This window comes from Malaya genurostris, chromosome 3 (genome assembly GCF_030247185.1).
Source record: "Malaya genurostris strain Urasoe2022 chromosome 3, Malgen_1.1, whole genome shotgun sequence".
In the NCBI taxonomy this organism is placed as follows: domain Eukaryota; kingdom Metazoa; phylum Arthropoda; class Insecta; order Diptera; family Culicidae; genus Malaya; species Malaya genurostris.
The window spans coordinates 2,165,924-2,186,235 of NC_080572.1; the positions used below are offsets into that span (position 1 = coordinate 2,165,924).

Genomic DNA, 20,312 nt, shown 5'->3' on the forward strand with positions numbered 1-20,312 from the left:
TCATCAATCCCATTCCGAAAATACACACATTATTCAACAATCCTTGAAGAGTTTGCTGCTCTAGATTATTGTTTCAGCGAGGAAAACCACTCAGAGATATGGGATATCTGTGGTTAAAAGGTTTCTACTACTTTTTAACCTCTAGCCGCAAATGTTGCACGGTTGGTTATTCCTTGTATTATCAGGTGGAAGTGCATTGAGCAATTCCAGAAATGCTTAGCAGATCATCAGACTCGACCTTCTCTGATTTGGATGAAACTTTGCACATGGTTTCAGTATGGCAAACCATAAGTTTTGAACCGATGGAGAGGTCAATCCGACTCACGACTGATTTTTAAAAAGGGCGTATGTATTTTTGTATTTCACCCAAATTGCCTCTTTCAAATCGTTGTAGTTCGGAAACCGTTAATTGTACAAAAATGACGTTCAGGAAGAAGTTGTAGGGAATCGATAGGGCACTCTAAAAAAATATACTGAAAACAATTTTTGATTTTTTTTCTCAATAATTACAAAATAAAACGAAAAAGTTAAATAAAAAAAGTACGGGTGTGTAATGTGAATAAAACTGATACTCTTTCTTCATACTTTCGAATATTAAATAAGTTGATCGATTATGTGCATTGTGCAAGCTTTTCTCTTTTTCACTACTAGAATTTGGAACGATACTCCTGAACTAAAGTACAGATTAGTTACATTAAACATTCTGACATACAAATTAATATTACGAAATAACCAGTACAGTTCTTTATGATAAAATAATGGTGGCTCTGAAAGGAACCTTTCATTAATGGCTTTTAGTAGACTACAATTTCGAAACTGAAATCAGTTCCGGAATCTTTTTCCTGAATCCAGTTCAGCACGCAGGCTCTGAATACTAAACCCATATTCCGGAACTAAGCTCTGAAGCTTGAAGACGATTTCTCGCCACGACTACCAAAATGGGTTGCATAGAGTACAGTAAAATGTCACAAAATTCTTTGGGAGTATTATTATGATTCTAAAAAGAATCGAACAGAAGAATTCTGGAATAAGGAACTGGACCTGAGTGCAAGAACTAAATTTAGAACTAAGAGCAGACTCAGAGTCTTGGCTTGGTGACCGGAAAGCGAATGAGAGTTGCTACTTGAGCATTTGAGGTTTTAACCCGCTGTTGGTTGATGATATCGCTCCCTCGACGACTGGAAAGCAAATGATAAATCATTCTCACGACGTCTGCTTCCATCCAAAACACACAAGAAGAAATGATCGATTTTCGCATTTTTGTCGTGATACGACTTACTTTACTATGGGGCGCCTTTTCAAAATTTACCCTCTGAGAGAGTGATAAGTTTTTGATCGTGAATATCTCATGTTATATCTAATGAATCAACATAATTCTTGCTACACGCCATCGGAAATATGATCACAATTGTATAATAAAATTTTCAGTTGTGTGACATATTCTCAAATAGTTCAAAATTAAACTTTTCTGAAATGTTTGGTATAAACGAGTATCAAAGAAGATAATTTATAAGGCGCGTTTGCCTTTCTCGTATTTTGAAAGCTCATAGCTCAGTGATCTGTAGAAGGATTTATATAATCTAACTACCAATAGAATCGAAAATTTTCAACTTGAACGTGTATTGCAACAACATTGAAGTTTTTCAATAGTACACTATTGAAAAACCTGTTTGATTTAACTCATGACAGCACCAATCAATCAGAACACGAGACGTCTGCATCTGTACAAGAGCATCCATATAAAAGTTGAGTGGTTCATTTTTCCTACCATTTGCTGAGCAACTGTTCCCGAAACAAGACACACGAGAGCAACATCGAGGACCTGTCGTCTCACTGTTTCCCGATCTGAATGCACGAGACACCGTCTGCACAATGACACCACAAATCGGTAGAAAGGCAGCCAAAAGTCCAGCATAGCCCATTGCCGAAATAAGACACATGAGAACCATCTCAGATCCCAAAATTTCCTACCAAAAGATTCATCAAGATGGAAGTTAAATTAATTTGCACCGTCACTAACACATTCAATTACGAACGGCAATGCGAAAGCGAAAGTGATGATTTTGAATAGATCTTTATACTAGTATACAAATATGCCGTGCGAAACAGAGTTGCCACAGATCAATATGTATTTTTGTCGTGATTACTTTAGTATGCGGCCGAAAATAAAAATAAACAAATTGTTAGAACAAATGTTTCCACTTGATTTGCGCATTTTTTTCCAGGCGTATCAGAACTGGCTAAACTTAAAGCAATCCTAAATATTTCTTTATCACAGTGATGTGGTCGTCCTGAAAAGGACGGGGTTTTCAACTCCTCGTCGTTACGGATGGCCAGCTGCAGATGGCGAGGGATGATTTTCGTTTTCTTGTTGTCACGGGCAGCGTTACCAGCCAATTTCAACACTTCGGCAGCCAAGTACTCCATCACTGCCGCCAGATAGACCGAGGCACCGGCACCGACACGCTCTGCGTAGTATCCCTTCCGGAGCAGACGATAGATTTTGCCAACTGGGAACTGCAGACCAGCACTTTGGCTAGTTAAGGGACTTTGCCTTACCCTTAACTGTTCCTTCTGTGTGCGTGTTTCTGCGTAAAAATTCCACAAGATGCTGTTAACAGCTAGACAGTCAACTCAGTATTACTGGCTGCCGCCCTACTAACTCTCTCTTTTATATCGTCTTACTGTTTCCCGTTCTGCGAAGGGGATGTCCGTCCACCGCTGCCACTAGCAGGTATAAAATGAAATGTGTTGTGAGAAATAGCGTCATTTAAGTTAAAGCAGCTACTCTGAGCGTACGAGACACCGTCAGCACGATGGCACCGAAGACCGGTAGAAAGGCAGATTTGTACCGTCACTAACACATTCAATTACGAACGGCAACGCGAAAGCGAAAGTTGAACACATCTTTATACTAGTATGGGGTCGTGTGAAAATATGCCATGCGTAACAGGGTTGCCATATATACGGGTTAATCTGTATTATTATTATTATTATTATTATTACTATCATTATTATTATTAGAATGACTCTTGCATACCGAAGAGCGTCGATACATTTCAGACCAGGCCATTACAATTGCCTCGTACTGAAATTTCGAGAAGAATCAGATATCTTCGAACTTCATAGCTTCAATAAAAATAAACTACAAATTTGTCGTACCTAGCCTCCTATATTAGCAAATTAAAAAGGAATTGTTTGAAGTTTGGAATATATAGTTGTAGAATAGTAGCTGTTTAATGTAACTAATCTGTACTTTAATGTAGGTGCATCGCTTCAAACTCTTTTAGTAAAAAAGAGGAAAGCTTACACAATTCATACAATCAATCAACTAACTGATATTCGGAAAAGTGATGGGAGCGTGCTAGTTTTTTCGTATTCACGACATCCAGTTATGTCTCTGACATAACCCACCCACCTTGTTTTGCATAAATATCTGTTTATTAATCTTATGTGTATTACATCAACATTTTACAGTACAGTTTTGTTTGAGCTGAAAACGAAAAACAAAACTTTCGTGAACATTTTTGGTTGTTGAGTGTTAATTTTAACAAAAAATAACATACCTTTTTGATATCATTATAGCATATAACATATTAAATCCTCGTGATCGAATCGAAAATTTTCACTAAAATTTTGGAAGAACTATTTGTTTTTGTTTATTTGTATTGCTTGAACTCTTTGGCAACGAAACCAGAAGTGTTACTGGAATTATTTTGTTTCGATCATTATCAAGGGATCGTTCATTGTTTTGGTAACTTCGATCTCGAACAGTTTTTGCTGTGATTTTTGTTCGGAGTGCCTGGTCTTGTCGTCGGTCAAACTAAGAGATTTTCTTTGCATTTTGCATTCTAGTGATTTAGATTACACTAAGCGCACATAATAAGTGGCAATTAGATATCAATGTTCAAAATGATTACCATAATGGAATAAGACTGCCGTTTTATATTTAATATTCTGTGAAAATTGTTCAAATTGGTGAGATCAACAACTTGAACGAACAGAACAAATTCTGAGAAAACTTTCTCCCTGCTTAAAAGCTGCACAAGGAACTGTTTCAAAGTTTTTCAGTTGCGTCGGAAAAAAGTAATTCCTTAAAAACGGATTGCTCAGAATGCTTTGTGTGCTGCTTAAGTCTAATCTTTTTTACGAACTTTTGATTATTTGGGCTAAATACAAATATTGTATCCTATTCTATCGAATGAACAACTCCAGAAGAGGAACTTTTCCTTTTATGTCGAAGCCATTAGAGAGGGATCTCTGTTCAATGCATTGATCCAGAGAATGAGATGACAATCTGTGCATTTGCTCAATTTTTGCCTAACAGAATTGTTTCACACTTTCACATAAATTTTTGCTGATATTTCTTCTTTGGGATAAAAACGAATGTGTGTCGAGTTCCGTTAGTTGTAGGTTAAGTAATTAGAAAAATAATGGAGAGTAACGTTAACCACTTAGTCGTTTGACAATTCTACTGTCCAAAAACATAAATTCGAACAAATAGTTTTTGGGCGAGACGAAGTTCGACGGGTCAGCTAGTACAATTATGATATAATTCCATATTTTTATGCCATTCATATAAATAGTGGAAGAGAATACGGAGAAATGTGTATAAAATTCCTTCATTGTTCAACCTAAAATTATTCGAACGGTTCCATAATTTATTTTTAGGAATAAATTCTTCTCAAGGATTAAAATGACAATTGGTAATATACATTCAGTCTGATTCATGACGATTAACATACAGTTCACTAACATTTTAAAAGTAACTCGTCAACCAACCGCCAACCTAACTACAATTATGAAAACCTGTGATGCTCCGATGTTAACAACGTGAGGTCTGCCGGATTCCCGTTATCATTCAGAAAAACCTGTGGCATCATGAATTTCTTTCACCAATCGGTGTTTTTGTTTAAGTCCTGGTATTGAACCAGCAGCCACTAAAACTAAGAGCACCCTAAACGACCCTGGAGAATGGAACATGTTTTTCATACTATGCCATTGGACCTTGATATCAGCAGAAGCAAGTGGCATAAGTGTACAGTTTTAGATCGGTCTACGATTCCGTATAGGAGAAATAGACAGACAATGGCTGTTGGTCGTTGCTGTTACTAAACATCAGAACATTTCTACTTATGAAATAAAGACAAACGTTTAATTGTATAGCGAAACAAATAGACGAAAACCCCTAGTGCCAATTCCCAACAGTTTCCCCTACGCGATCGACGAGAACGGTGCAAAAGAAAGTGCATCACCAAATTCAAAGCAAGAACGTTGAGGAAACTGGTTTCCAGTCGAATGTATTTCACTCGATTCTCGCGCAAGCAACCCGAAAACCGAAAAGTAGTAGTCCGGTACCCAGTTTTTTTTTATTCATTAAACTTCATTGGAAAAAGTGAGTGGTTCTCACTTCGAAGGGGTCACCGGATGTGAAAGTAATCCGCGGTCGACTGAATCTACCTTCTAGCAAATAATAATTGAATCAGCCCCTCGTCCATCACTGCAAAAGTTCTTTTTTTCTTTTTGCACTTTCTTCGGCACATCTGACGACAGCGTGAAACCTTTCGAAAAACCAAAATAAGGTCAAAACTTTCGTAATGCCGTCAGACGAGAACAGAATCTGTAGAAAGCATATCAGTCCACTCGATAATCACACCCGGTAAGGATGGCGCGATCTCCCGTAACTATGGTTCGACACATTTCCCGGCACCTGTTAGTCCTAGTTTCTGTAGTTATGGTAGTCTGCTTTGTCGGGTATCTCAATAATAGACAAAATGCGCTGGATAATCAAACTTTTCGAGAAAGCCAGTTATTGTTGCGTCAGCGGTTAATGGAATCGGAAAACCGAACATCTACGGAGACCGAAGTAATAAGTTCATCCACGAGTAAAGATACAAATCTGTGGACTCCACCCGGTGATCTTGGCTATGCAGTCAAATTAGGATCAACCGAAGAGTCTGTTGGAAAGATGGTCAAACTAGGCTACGACAGCCAAGGTTTGAACCAATATGTATCCGATCTGATATCGGTAAAACGTCGATTGCCGGATATTCGAGACGACTGGTGCCGACAGCCTGGAAGATATCTATCAAATCTTCCGAAAACTACTGTCGTCATAGTGTTCTACAACGAAGCCTGGTCAGTGTTGGTGCGAACGGTTCACTCAATCCTCGATCGATCACCAACCGAGCTGATTAGGGAGATTATTTTGGTGGATGATTTCTCCTATCTGCGTAAGTTTCCAGTTCCCGTTAGAATCGATCGAGCGAATAATCTTCCGCTTATATTTCAGCACATTTGAAAATTCAACTGGAGGACTATTTCCTTGCCTACCCCAAAGTACGTATCGTTCGAGCCGACGAGCGTTTGGGGCTGATGCGAGCTAGACTTCTGGGAGCTCGCAGTGCCACGGCGGATGTACTGACATTCCTAGACGCACACGTGGAATGTATCGAAGGATGGTTGGAGGCACTGTTGGATCCGGTTGCACGAAACTGGACTACCATTGCTATTCCAACAATCGACTGGATTGATGAACACGACATGCATCTACGTTCGGAAAGTGCCCCGCAGTTCTACGGTGCGTACGATTGGGATCTGAATTTCGGTTGGTGGGGACGTGCCTCGCGAAAGATCAAATATGAAAATAAGCTCGAACCGTTCGATACACCGGCCATGTCTGGGGGACTATTTGCGATCACTAAAAGGTTTTTTGAGCACGTCGGTTGGTATGACGAAGGATTCGAAATCTACGGTGTGGAGAACATTGAGTTGTCGATGAAAAGTTGGATGTGTGGCGGCAAAATGGTGACCGTTCCCTGCTCTCGAGTAGCGCACATTCAGAAAACCGGTCATCCCTACATGCAGCAGACTTCGAAAGATGTGATTCGCGCTAACTCGCTTCGACTGGCCGAGGTTTGGATGGATGAGTACAAGCAAGTTATTTTCGATATCTACGGTATCCCAAGGTATCCGATCGAGGAGGCTGGCGAACTGTGCTCCAGACGAGAGATACGCAAGAAGGCCAATTGCAAAAGTTTTCGATACTATGTTGAAAATGCCTTTCCGGAAATGAGAAATCCGATGGTTACGGGAGCTTTCCGCGGAGAGGTAAGTAAATGAGTATCAAAAATAGGTTTCAGTTGTTTATACGCTTTTTTCGTAGATGAGGAACAAAGCGCTCGGGAATAGCATCTGTTTGGAATATGTGAAGGAGGAAAACTCATTGAAAATGACAAACTGTGACCATCAGGAACGGAATCAATACTGGACCCACAACTACTACCGGGAGCTGAACAGTCGACGGAACTGCATCGATTACACGGGAAGTGGATCGGTGATGGTCTTCGGTTGTCACCGAGCCCGTGGCAATCAGGAATGGGAGAACGTCAATGCGACTGGGCAGTTCAGAAGTGTCAAGTATGGTAAGTGCTTGGCCGTCGATCTTACCACCAACACCACGCTCCGAATGGAGAACTGTGATGCGAAAAAGGACGCGCAAATGTGGCTGGTGAATTTAATCACGCTCGACGTTTCGATCTTCACTAAATCATAATCGGTTCGCTTTTTCCGTTTTATTATGAAATGATTTGTTTACCATCACTTAGACCGCAATTTCATAAATCTGCGGGAATTTAACAGTCAAATCGTATGCCTTAAACGGGTAATGTTTATAAATACATTTTTATACTTCAAAATATCCGTCGATCTCTAGTTTGATCAAGAATCAGGTCGGGTTAAAAATGTTGGGGATGAATCCTGTATAATGGCTGCGAAAAATTTCAAATAATTTATCTAGCATCATCTAGTTGAAGCTGTTATTGTGCATGAACCTAACATTATCGGTAGTTTTAGAGTTGCATTGTAGCAGAAATGAGATTCCCAAAATTACCGCAAGACACTGCCATCAACAACAAGGGTGTACTCTTAGAAAAAATAAATAGAAATTACGCATGACGTAAATTCAAGCATACCAATTTATCATAAGAGTCAGCATTCGTAAAATCACCCAAAAAAATGTGCTATTTCTATTTTTTGTTCCAGAATGATAATTAGTTTCTATTTGACCATTAATATGTAAATCATTTGTTCGTTGGAAAATTTCATGCGCGTTGACAAATGTGCACTTCGCAGCACCCGGCGCGCGTGAAAAAACTATGTCGCAAGTCATACTTCTCGTGATAAATTTTTAAAATAATTGCTGGCTCATGAATGTTTCAACGGATTTAGATTGTACTATGTATTATTGTATTATAATAAAGTCAATTGCCTATATTTACATTATGAAAATTCAGAGAAACAAAGCCATTTCTTTTATATACGAATTTTTTCACAGCAGTCACTCTACGGACATTATGCCCCATCTTGGATTCAACAGTATGCTTTGAGTTAAAATATTGTTTTAAAGATTTATAACGGTTTTTTAAAAACAAAATGTAGCGTTGGGAGAATGAAAACTGTTGGTTTCCAATTGTAATTAATTGATTATGCAATTGATTTTTGATGCAAAGTATATCTTCTCCATCTTTCCTTTTTTCTTTATCGATATTTCAAGGGCATATTGCATCATTGTTGTGGGGCGTAATGTCTTTTGTAGTGGGGCATACCACTGATTTGTTGTGAGACATATTATACGGCTGCCTACGCCAACGAAAAAATTGAGAATGTGGTCGTTTTACAAAATGTGTATATAAGAATCAGTTCTCATCACTTCTAACGAAATCATCGAAAATTATGTTCCTCAGGCGTATTACAAAGAAACACCTACATTTTCTAAGAAATTATATCTCAATGTTTTCTTAGATGGAGCATATTATACCACTATTCCCTACGCTCTTTTCGTTTTTCATTTTCTCATTGTATTGTCTTTTAGACGATAAAATGAGATCGTGCATAATTCGCTAGTCAAGAGAGGCGTTTCAACCAGGGATGCCAAGTTCCTTTCGGAAGAAGAAGTCTGGCATTATCTATGTTAACAAAAAAATAGTTCCATTTGTTTCTGTGACTCGTCAATAAATTATGACCTCGTGCATAGCATCTTGAAACCCTACACAGACGTGGATTTTAACTTTACTTGAGGAAAACTTTCAAAACAAATGCCGTTTCAGATATCGTTTTTCGTCTTTATGGTTATGGAACGTTTCGAAACGATTAATTCAAAATATTTGAAAATCAGTTGAAATCTGTACAACCTGGCAAAAGATCTGGCCTGGCGAGAAGAGAAAAATCTGGAACATTGGCAACTTTGGTTTCAACCCACAAAGAGATTAACAGCTCGAGAGAGGCAGAGAGTAAAAACAACAAATCGAACTTTCTGGCTGACGACGAATATCATTCGAGTAGTGACAGCTAAAACAGGGAAACGCGTTTTTTCTACCTTTTAGTCACAATGGATAACGTAAAACAGATTGAATTGGTTAAATCATATCCGGAATTATACGACATGAGAGATACAATATTTAAACACACGAAATATTTAAACACACGAAAGAAAACGGAGATTTGGCGACCGATAGGAAGTTCTCTGGATGTAGACGGAAAGTAAAAACTTGTTTTAATCTACCTAGTGGTGTAATAATGCCTTTCTCATATCAATCATACTATAATAAATAATACTGTGGTATTCTTCAAAATAATTTTCTTCGATTCTTAAAAGAATAACCGAAATCGGTTTGTTTGACCGTCTACTGATAAAAACTGTCAATTCGAAAAGATTTGAGGTCGATTTAGAATTTTTTCTAAGGTTTTTCCTCATTTTAAGTGATGGTATACACTTTTTAACACACTTTACCCTATATTTTCGGATCCGGAAGTCGGATCAGCATGAAATTCAGGAATTACGCATGGGACCGCAGGACCTTTCATTTGAATCTAAATTTGTGAAAATCGGTTCAGCCATCTCTGAGAAAAAATTAGTGCTCTTATTTTCACAATTTTTTGCACTTTTTACCCCACAATTCCGGAACCGAAAGTCGGATCCAAATTATATTCAGGAATTTTGTATGGGACCACAAGAGCTTTCATTTGAATCTAAGTTTGTGAAAATCGGTTCAGCCATCTCCGAGAAAAGTTAGTGCAAAAAAACGTTACACACACACACACAGACATTTTGCGTACTCGACGAACTGAGTCGAATGGTATATGACACTCGGCCCTCCGGGCTTCGGTTCAAATGTCGGTTTTCCTAGTGATTGCATACCCTTTCTATATGAGAAAGAAAAAAAAAAGCTTTTGACGTAGGATTACATTTTTGTTTTCTATACTGGGGTGCAAATCCAAAATACAGATAATAAGACCGTACAAACAGCGGTCAGGTTTTGAACATCTACATCTTTAACTGATATTCGATATCACAGATAAACGATGATCGAATCTTCAATTAGTAACGAAGTATTTCTAATTTTTCCAGTTTCTCAAACCAATTGTCATGATTTCCTCCAACAGATGCGACAGTTTTGTATACATAAGCTCGCGGATTCTTCAAGATTTCTGCTCCTGAATGAGTGCGTTCGCATTCAGGAAAATCGCTCTTACAAAACAAGATTCAGTATCGAATTGACTTGCACTCTGTGCGGTTCGATACTGCCGTTCAAAAACACATCGTTCAAAAAGTCCAGGAAATAACTAGTATTGTCAAAACGTGCCTAATTTTTTTCGGGATGACTGCCTCATTTGGTCACGTTTAAAATCAGAATACCACAAATCTTTGTTTTTAATCCGAATATGGGTAACACTTCTCAATAGGGGCTGGGGTCCACTAGGAGATTGATAGTACCTATTAGCTCTCTCCGGACAGTACCAGCCTAGATGCCGTGTGAAATCCGACGGAAGAAAAAGAACCAAGAATAGATCCACTGGGTTCTTGCTTCCATGTCGTAATAGGCGACAATTGTAGGAGTTTCTTTTTCCTTTCAGTTATCAGATATTTTCAATGACTTCTGATTACTCTATTTTACTAAATTATCTCTTCATTAAACCTATCAATTTCCATCTAGCTTCGGAGAAAAGTTTTATTTGGAATGTTTTCTTCTTCCATGTTATTGATTGTCTTTCAGGATTATAAAATGAATGATAAAAATCAACCATTCCGCAAATCCGTTTATATTACAAAGTTAATAACAGGGATAACATATATCGGTATATTGAATACATAGTAAAAAAAACACTTGGTATTAATATGTCAAACAATAAATTAATATTTTTCTCGGTAGCCGGCTGCCCAGGTCAACCAATATAACCAATTAATAATTTTAATAAATAATTAAAATAATAAATAATAAAATATAATAAATACATATATCTCGACGTTTCACGCAATTTTAAGACATTCGGCATCGAAAACAATTTTAGATTTCAGAAATTTCATGTCCTACGAGGGGGGGCAGTACACTTTATTACACTTCAATGACAGTAACTTATATGAAACAAATTCACGGAGCAAGTTGAAGACATTGCAATGTGCATTATAACTGCTATGTAACCTGAAAAGCGTAAGAGGCGGAGCTTGTGCGACCTATTGATGGTTGAAAAACAAGTTATACGAATATTTGAATATTTGATTTGATTTTATATCTGTCACATGGATACATAAAAACATACGTTTGTGTCAAGTTGTAATTTTTTGATGTTTCTTCCATTTCGATATTGGCATTTGATAATCAAAACTAAACTGTACAGAATTCAAGGTTGTGTAAAATCATTATATCTACTCCAAATTTATGTGCTATTCGATATTTATGGTGAAGTTGATCATTGTATTTATTGAAAACGTTCGCGCCATCGATATGTTAGGTTTTAGAGCATCGACAAACAATTAATATTCACATTTTCATTCCCATCATATACAATTTGAAGCTATAAAGTCAAAATGTGTTCAGATAGAATTGTTATTGATGATTATTATTAGTGTTTCATCGATCAAAATTAAAACAGTTTACCAAACGCAATGAAAAATAAACATTGTGTGAAATCTAATGAATATTGTATTAATTGATTATAATGGCTGCCATTTGCATAAGTTTTTCCATCCATACACTGTCGTGACAAAGCGTTCGAATATTCTTTGGTAGGGAGAAGATATTTTCCAAAAACTAAAGTTTGTTTCGCACATATACCGGAAAGACTTCTGCAGAATTCAAGTAGCTCTTCGTATTGGCACAGGTTCAACTATACATTTTTTTAGAATTGATAGATTATTCTCTACTTATTGGTTTAATATTATTGTCCGGGAAAATGTACGCAAACTTTCAATCGACAGTGCGTTGGTTTTTCTTTGTTGGATCACAACGAATACGGTAACCGATATGAAATCATTACTTAACTTTGTCTTGTAGTGTGTGACATGTACATTGTCAAATTTTGTTGCGATGACCAGTTGGTGACTAAAACAGTTAATACGAACATGTCATAAGAACTAGGTTACCGAAAAGTTACGTCGAAACTTATTGTAAGTTAGTATGATGAGATGTGAATCCGTAACATTATTTTGACTTCATTGTCATCATAATCCGACTTGTTTCGTTGGGTCAATCATATGACCATTATGCAGCATAGGATTTATTTTCTTTTTTATGAATAAGTTACAGGTGCTACTTAGGGGGATGAGAAGGGGAGTAGGATAATTTTGTGATAATACTAAAAAGTGGGAAACTTGTAATGAAAGAGAATATCAACGATGGTAAACACTACAAATGGTCCCATCTGCTAATGGCAGCAGTGCCGTTAAAATTTCATTCGATTTAATTGAAACCGAATGTGAAACACACTGACGATCTCTCTACTGCAGTAACCTTCACACTCTGACACACACTTCAATCGAGTCTCTTCAAATCAAAGCTCAGTTTAACCACCGTCAGTTGATCTCTTGAAGTAACAAAATATCTCTTTCAATAGTGTGAGAGCGACCTTCAAATAAGGTTTAATTAAAAACATTCTAATTGGTTCAAGATAATAGATGAAAGACAATCCAGATAACTGAAATATCAATCACAGAATACACATAAATTAATTGTTTCCTCCTTCAGTTTTCATTTTTAATACTTTACTCCATTTATAATTCTATTCATTCGAACTTGCTCGCTACCAACAGCAAAGACGATAAAGCAGCTAGACTACTTAGCACTTGAAACTGAGCAGGCAAAACTTCAAATAACTAGGCGCGATTATTCAACTGACGATGAATTCTGGGAGCTTCACTTGAAAATGCCGACAAAATTAAACAAATTTGTATTGATATGCTGACGGTCAGTGGCCATAAATTTCATTTTCATCTAATGTCATTCGATTGAAAATTAAATTTTACCGCACTGAATGATAGTTTATCTATAATAACTTTTCTTGCAATTATTTTAGCGTAATTCTTTGTTTTCTAAAATTTCTTCTGATAGATTGAAAAGATGGTGACCTTGGTCATAATGCAAGATAGTAAAAAGAATCAAACAATAGTAAACAATAAACGCTACTGCTACACAAAAAGTGTCTGTAATTTTCAAACTCGATTTAAAAACTTTTCCATTTTGTTGCGCTTTAATTTCATATCATTTTCTTATACAGATTTCCAATACAGAATTTCGATCCCCCGATACAGATTTACAGATTATTCTCCTGAAAAATATAGATTCAAATGTTGCAACGCTGCACGCTATACGAAATTGAACAAAGCTCGCTGCGAACGGAGCAAAGGCGGTGGTATTTTCTTCTTCCGTATCAGCACCGACCGATTTTGCACCGTCATTTTTTATGACCGTTTGAATGTTTTGACCCTCATCGCCATATAATTTCGAATCCGGAAGTCGGATCTGGATGAAATTGCACAGTATCTTTCAATACAATTAAACTGTTGCTGATAAATCAAAGTGAGTTTCGTTTCAAGAGCTTTTTTTAACTATCATCCTTGCTTTTGGAAGCTGAAACCGGGACTGGTAGTCCTAACGTAGGGTTATATATCTAACAATATCTGCCAACTAGATGAATTCGCCAGTAACTTGCATAAAAATTTGAAATTTGAATTTAATGAATATAAAGACCTTTCAAAGTTTTAGAAAAACAGTTGACAAATCTCCCAGAAAATCTATTATATTAGCTTGTAATTCCAGAACGGTAAGTCGGATGAAATTCAATAGCAAGCAAGGCCATAAGACCTTTCATTTGAAATTGAATTTGTGAAAATCGGTTCAGCCATCTCTGAGAAAATTAAGTGACATTATTTGTCCAATACACACAGTTGTAAAGTTGATCCAGATCCGACTTTCGGTTTAGGTATTACAGTGCGATTAATGAAAATTTTCAATTTCATGAGTAGTTTCTCACAAGCCTGTTTTTGTCCCGGGTTGGCGGTTCAATGCATAGGACGCTGGTCTTACAAGCCAGCTGTCGTATGTTCGATCCTCGACCTGGAAGGATTCATAGTGTCAGTAGGATCTATAGTACTAGCCATGCAATGATTCTGTACGCTAAGAATCGGCTGCGAAGTATGTTGAAACAGAAAGGCCAAATTCCACGAAAGAAATGTAATGCCAAGACTTTGCTTTGCTTCTCAGAAGCGATGGCGTAACGAGGTGCACATTTTTATAGAACTTACTGCTAAATTCATCTAGTTTTCAGATTTTGTTAATTAGTGAATATATAAAACTACTTTGGGACTACTAGTCCCCGGTTTCCGCTTCCGAAAGCACCGATAAAAGTGAAGAAAATCACATAGAACGGAACTCACTTCGATCTCTCAGCAACGGTTAAGCCCATTTTCACGAATCATGATTCAATTTGAAGCTCTCATTGTCTTTAAATATACTGTGCAATTTCATCCTGATCCGACTTCCGGTTCCGAAATGAGTGTCAAAACATTCAAATTCAAAATGACGATGCAAAACTAGTACGCGACGGTACGTGCGGCTTTGCTCCATTCGCAGCGTGCTTTGTTCAATTTCGTATAGCGTGTAGGGTTGCCACATTAAAATTCATATTTTTCAGGTGAATATGTAAATTTCTAATCCTTTGATTCAATTTGTACCTACTTGTACCTAGTGTTATCACAAGATCATGATAACTATCCTTTTCTATAAAAGTACACTTATTGTCTTTCTCATATAGAAAGTTTATACAATCACTTGAAAAATTGACTAGTGGAAATTGGTCCGAAGGGCTAAGTGTTCTACATCATTCGATACATTTCATCGAGCTGAGCACTGTACGTGGCTGTGTGTATATTCACACCGTCATTTAGAGCCACGAAGAGTAAAATTCTTTTAGATTTAGCTTAAACTGATTCATTTTTTAGTATTTATTAGTTACTTACTAAGCGAACCGATTTCGGCTATACTGGTTCCAAGTTCCCGGTTCCACAAATACCGGAAATAGCAGTCAAAAAGTTTAAAACGAGACTCACTCAATTTGCTCAGAGATGATTTGATCGATTTCCACAAGCAGGCTTCTATAGTCTCATAGGTTCTAGAACTATATGGTAAAAAGTGTTTAATCATTTAGTCCGACGATGCAAAATAAAGAAAAATTCTTATTAACTTGACATAATTGTTTACAATTTGAAAAGGTTATGTTAGTTTATACCCAAAGAAAGTTTCTTATTTGATGCAAGATCGAAAAAAAAATTTCTTCGCAAAATCTTCTGGTGATATAAGTAATATGAGAAATGAATCATTACACCACTAGGTGGATTAAAAAGATTTTTTTACTATAAGTATAAGTATGATTATAATTGTTTTTTTCAGTATTCTTATTTAAAAAATTGACTAATTTTCTGAACATAACTAGTACAGATAATTTATTAAGTTGGTGAGTTTTTGGATGCAACTCTGTCAAACATTTTCTAATTTTATAGCTCATTTGTGAAAGTTCTAAAATGTTTTAATTCGCACCCGCGTTTAGTTTTATCGCAATAAAACGTATAATTTTGTTCCTATTTAAGTTTTTCTCTAAATTCACAGATATACGGTTAATAGTGAACGGGGTTTACCTCATATTTAGATATTTCGTTATTATTTTTTTATTTGTATAATATTGTTTGGCTTTTCGGAAAACACGAGCTATAAATTCCTTTAAGGGCTGAGGCCAGTAGGTCGCGTAAAACCACGTCTCTCGCTGTGCGTATTACATTTCTCTCCATACTCTCTCGCAAATGTGCAAAATGACTCTCGATGTGGCCGGGTGGCCAAGAAAGTATTGATATTTTCGGTTACAAGTTTGACTACATTACATTAAATCCAAGAAAGCTGCCGCTTGTTTGGTAGCCTTTTTGAGCCGATCTTATTTCTCTCTCATGTTTCGTTGCGTTACCAGGTAACTAAAATGGCACCGACATAGAAATCGACTTACCTCCACAAAAATAACCTACACTTCATTTTCATCGAGACAACATATATGTTTTTATGCACTAATCGCGTCTAAATTGATTTATCCAGACATTGTCAGGATAGATTTTTGATCCATGCTTTCGAAGACGAGATATTCAATGAACAAGTTGAAAGTTGCCGTTTTCAGCTATGCAATTCTTCCTTCAGAAAAAAGACTTTCCCGACCGCTAAAGACAAACAATCATTCTGAAATTTTCACAGAATTATCTAAACTAATTTTCTAAGAGATTGTCAGTTTGGTTTTTTGATATTCGTCGCCGTTTCTGAGAAAAACAGATTTGAAGCGTGAAAATAGCCCTTCAAAACGCCCTAAAACACACTGGCCTCAGCCCTAGAGGACTGAGGACAGAGGGTCGCGTGTTGAGTTTTAAATCGACCACGTAGCTCGCTCAATTCCCTTTGCTCATCGTATTTCTCTTGTACTCTCTCGTATATGAGCAAACTGTACCGGGTTGCCAGCATACATTTTATTATTTTGATGAGAAGTTTTATCACATTGGTCTATCGTATGGGTTGGACATTATATGGATTCCAATGAACAATGAAAAAATATTCAACTTTCACAAAGATTGAATGTCTGTGGCCCTTATTAGCGTTCTCACTCCACTTTCACATTCACTTTACTTACATATCACTTCACTTGATTTTACCTATTACCGGTATCACGCATAGTGAAGTGATCACTGGGGTGGAAAAAACTAATTTTTTCAACAAAATGTTGGTGGCGTGATGTTCATAATGACATCAAGTTCATTCAAGTAACTACTTTTGTCTCAGAAGCGACTTTCGTAATAAGGACCTACATTCACTTCACTTGATTTCCATCGTGAAGTTATACCCATAATAAGGGTAACAGTCACTTCACTTGGTTTGCACCGTGTAGTGACACCGGAAATAAGGGCCTGCGTGTTTGGAGGCTTGTGGAGCCAATTTTATTTCTCTCTCCTTTTTCAGAACGCTAACGCTAATGGTGGATGCATTGAAACTGACTTCGTTTCACAGAAAAATATAAGACTTTATTTTTATCGCGATAACATATATGTTTTAATGTACTAATCGCATCTAAACTAAATTATCTAGACATTGTCACGGTAGATTTATGATACAAGCCTTCAAAGTCGAGGTATGCATTTCCGAGCGTTCCAATTTTCAGCAGTTCTTCAGTCAGAAAAAAATACAACACGACCGCTAAATTCAATTAATCATTCTGAAAATTCCACAGAATATTCTCAACTAAATTTCGAAGACATTGTCAGGTGGGTTTTTCCATATTCTGCACCGTTTCCAAGAAAATTTAATTTGAAACGGGAAAATAGCAAAAAACCTACCACTTTACGGTACTGTCCTCAGTCCTTAATCTTTCTTTCCAAATGGATCCAAATCGACGTCGTTCGGTTCTGTGTACCAGATTTGAAAGATTGATGTCGCGTTACATGGCTCCATGATTGGTATGCTTTGATTACCTCCATAACTGAGCGCTAGGCACTGGCCATGAGTTGCACTCATAATCTGTCCAGTGTTCGGTAGATACTCAAACTTTTGGTTTCCATACGATTTGTGACAATTGTACATCCCCAATAAGTAACCAGTAAAGTCCAAACAGGAGCCGTAGCTGTTGATTTCGTAGTAATTATTGTAGGCCCAATACTGACCCTGTCTTCGATGGTCGCAGACAGTCATTTGAAGCTTCAACCTGGCTCGATCGAACTCCATACAAGTGTTATTTCCAAGAGCTTTGTTTTTCATCTAGAACGTTCGTTTTTTTTTTTGTTAGTTTAGACATGAAACTAATAAAAAGGTAAGCATTGAAATACCTCACCATGAAATCTTCCTTCGAGTGGTAGTTTCAACTCAGGATACACGTTCCGAATATAATCTTTGAACGAAGAACACTGTAAGTCATTTCGTAATTTTTTCCTGTCGGCAACTTCTCCCAATTCGGTTTCGTTATACCCCGGGACTCCGTAATTATCAAACACAATCTGCTTGTACTCATCCATCCATACCTCCGCCAATCGCAACGAGTTGTCCCGAACCACATTAGTCTTCTCCTCTCTTAGGTACGGGTGTCCATACTTTGCTACGTGTCCTACGCGTGAACACGGAACGATCTCCATCCGACCTCCACACATCCAACTTTTCATCGATAGTTCGATATTCTCGATTCCGTATACTTTAAAACCTTCGTCGTACCAACCCAGTTTGGCAAAAAAATCTTTGCGAATCGAAAATAATCCACCAACCATCGCTGGAGTTTCGAATGGTTCAAACGGATTTTCTGGTTGAACGAATCTTCCACTTCTTGGCTTCCAAGCGAAATCTAGATCCCAATCGTAACCACCATAAAGACCCAGACTGTTTTGAGACGTAACACTGAAAATCAGTGGCTCGATCCAGTCCATCATTGGAATGGCGATTGTTGACGGATTCCGAGCGATTCGATCCATCAGAGCTTCCAACCAACCAATGTTCACCTCGACATGCGCATCCAGATGAGTTACCGTTTCCGCTGATGCATTCCGCGCTCCCAGCAGACGGGCGCGCATCAATCCAAGCCGTTCGGATGAACGCAAGATCCGAATCTTTGGGTACGGCCGGAAGTAATCGTCTAGTTGAGTTTTCGTATGTGCTGTCGATCAAAATCAAATTAGGCTTACGAAATCCGTCAACGGTTGTGTAGTTTGCTTACGTAAATAGGAACAATCATCAACTAAAATAATTTCCTGAACTAACGACGGGGGTGATCGATCCAACACAGAGTGAACCGTCCGCACCAACACCGACCATGCCTCGTTGTAAAACACTATCACCACCGAAGTGGAAGGTAGATCAGATAGCAGCTCTTGCTTCGCTTCACACCATCGATGTCGCAAATCGGGTAATCTTCTTCGAACTGATATCATGTCGGAGTTGTACTGATTGAAGCCTTGCGTTCTCATCCCGTCATCGATGAGCTTATTGATTCGGTCGTCACTGTAGTTTTTCGGGAGTGGTACGCCTAGATCACCCGGTGGAGTCGGAAGCCTCGGGTCCAACGTGAGTGTAGTGTACTCAAAAGTCCATGGTTTTATCTTCCAAGTATAGTTGAATGGTTTACTTTGATCGTTGGCCATCCACGACGATTGATAATCAGGGTAGTGTTGGTTTACCCAAAGGGTGTAAACGCAATAAAAAGCTGAACCGATTACGAGCATGACCAATATGAGTCGCCGGGTAGAAAGCGGTGTACGATGGTCATCCATTTCGTTAAAGGGTGCCATAAGATACTGACACGAGGAAGGCAAAGACATGCTGTTAACTATCTCAAATTGAAACTTTTATCAGCAACTTTACTTCCGTGTTTTATCAAGTAATCGTAAAACAGATTCGCAAACATTGTTCAGAATCGTGACACATTTTCCCATTTAGGGGGCTATGTACCGTTTTTGCAAGGCATAGGACTTGGTAATGTTTTCCAAAATAAATCCGTATTCGAATTCTGATTGTTTTCGATAAAAGGAATACGGAAACAATTTTTTTGATGCAAAATCCTTCATTCATAAGCTAGCATAGAATAACATAAACTAGAAATACGGAACACCACCTAAAAACTTGGAATTATTTCGTGGTCACCGTCGTACAGTTTTCAATAAATTAGGTTAAAAAAATCCACAAACGTAACAAAATATGTACTATTTTTATACATTTTTGTTCAACCCGGAAGGAATCTAACCTTTTTACAGTCCTCCGTGTAACTTTATAAATCTAACGTTTATATTTATTTATTTATTTCGTCAAGCAAATGTAGACTACATATAAATTGTTTACAATGTTCACTTACATACTACGCATAATTTCTACGACAAAGCTGAGATTTGATTTGATTTTTTGACATAGTAAGGTCAAGATGTTCGCAGTATTGATTGTAATGGCGCATTATTCGATTGACTGGACTGTATTTTGCATAAT

General features: G+C 37.5%; 2 protein-coding genes across 2 annotated transcripts; one reads left to right on the forward strand and one right to left on the reverse strand.

Moving 5' to 3' along the window:
- The first annotated feature begins 5,472 nt into the window (after positions 1–5,472).
- On the forward strand, positions 5,473–8,272 carry LOC131438351 (putative polypeptide N-acetylgalactosaminyltransferase 9). Its single transcript, XM_058608344.1, has 3 exons — positions 5,473–6,233; positions 6,293–7,110; positions 7,166–8,272. The coding sequence occupies exons 1-3, from the start codon at positions 5,666–5,668 to the stop codon at positions 7,553–7,555; spliced, it is 1,776 nt and encodes a 591-aa protein (XP_058464327.1). The 5' UTR covers positions 5,473–5,665; the 3' UTR covers positions 7,556–8,272.
- An 8,999-nt stretch (positions 8,273–17,271) lies between these two features.
- LOC131438499 (putative polypeptide N-acetylgalactosaminyltransferase 9) lies at positions 17,272–19,644 on the reverse strand. Its single transcript, XM_058608576.1, has 3 exons — positions 19,054–19,644; positions 18,179–18,993; positions 17,272–18,110 (listed from the first exon to the last, which is right to left on the reverse strand). The coding sequence occupies exons 1-3, from the start codon at positions 19,622–19,624 to the stop codon at positions 17,718–17,720; spliced, it is 1,779 nt and encodes a 592-aa protein (XP_058464559.1). The 5' UTR covers positions 19,625–19,644; the 3' UTR covers positions 17,272–17,717.
- Positions 19,645–20,312: the final 668 nt, after the last annotated feature.

Bases quoted from the DNA above. Each gene is read 5' to 3' on its own strand.
- LOC131438351 (XM_058608344.1), top strand. From the start codon at position 5,666: ATGGCGCGATCTCCCGTAACTATGGTTCGACACATTTCCCGGCACCTG. The intron at 6,234-6,292 runs GTAAGTTTCCAG...CTTATATTTCAG, and splicing joins GGATGATTTCTCCTATCTGC to CACATTTGAAAATTCAACTG. The intron at 7,111-7,165 runs GTAAGTAAATGA...CTTTTTTCGTAG, and splicing joins CGGGAGCTTTCCGCGGAGAG to ATGAGGAACAAAGCGCTCGG.
- LOC131438499 (XM_058608576.1), bottom strand. From the start codon at position 19,624: ATGGCACCCTTTAACGAAATGGATGACCATCGTACACCGCTTTCTACC. The intron at 18,994-19,053 runs GTAAGCAAACTA...TTTGATCGACAG, and splicing joins TGATGATTGTTCCTATTTAC to CACATACGAAAACTCAACTA. The intron at 18,111-18,178 runs GTATTTCAATGC...CGAACGTTCTAG, and splicing joins AAGGAAGATTTCATGGTGAG to ATGAAAAACAAAGCTCTTGG.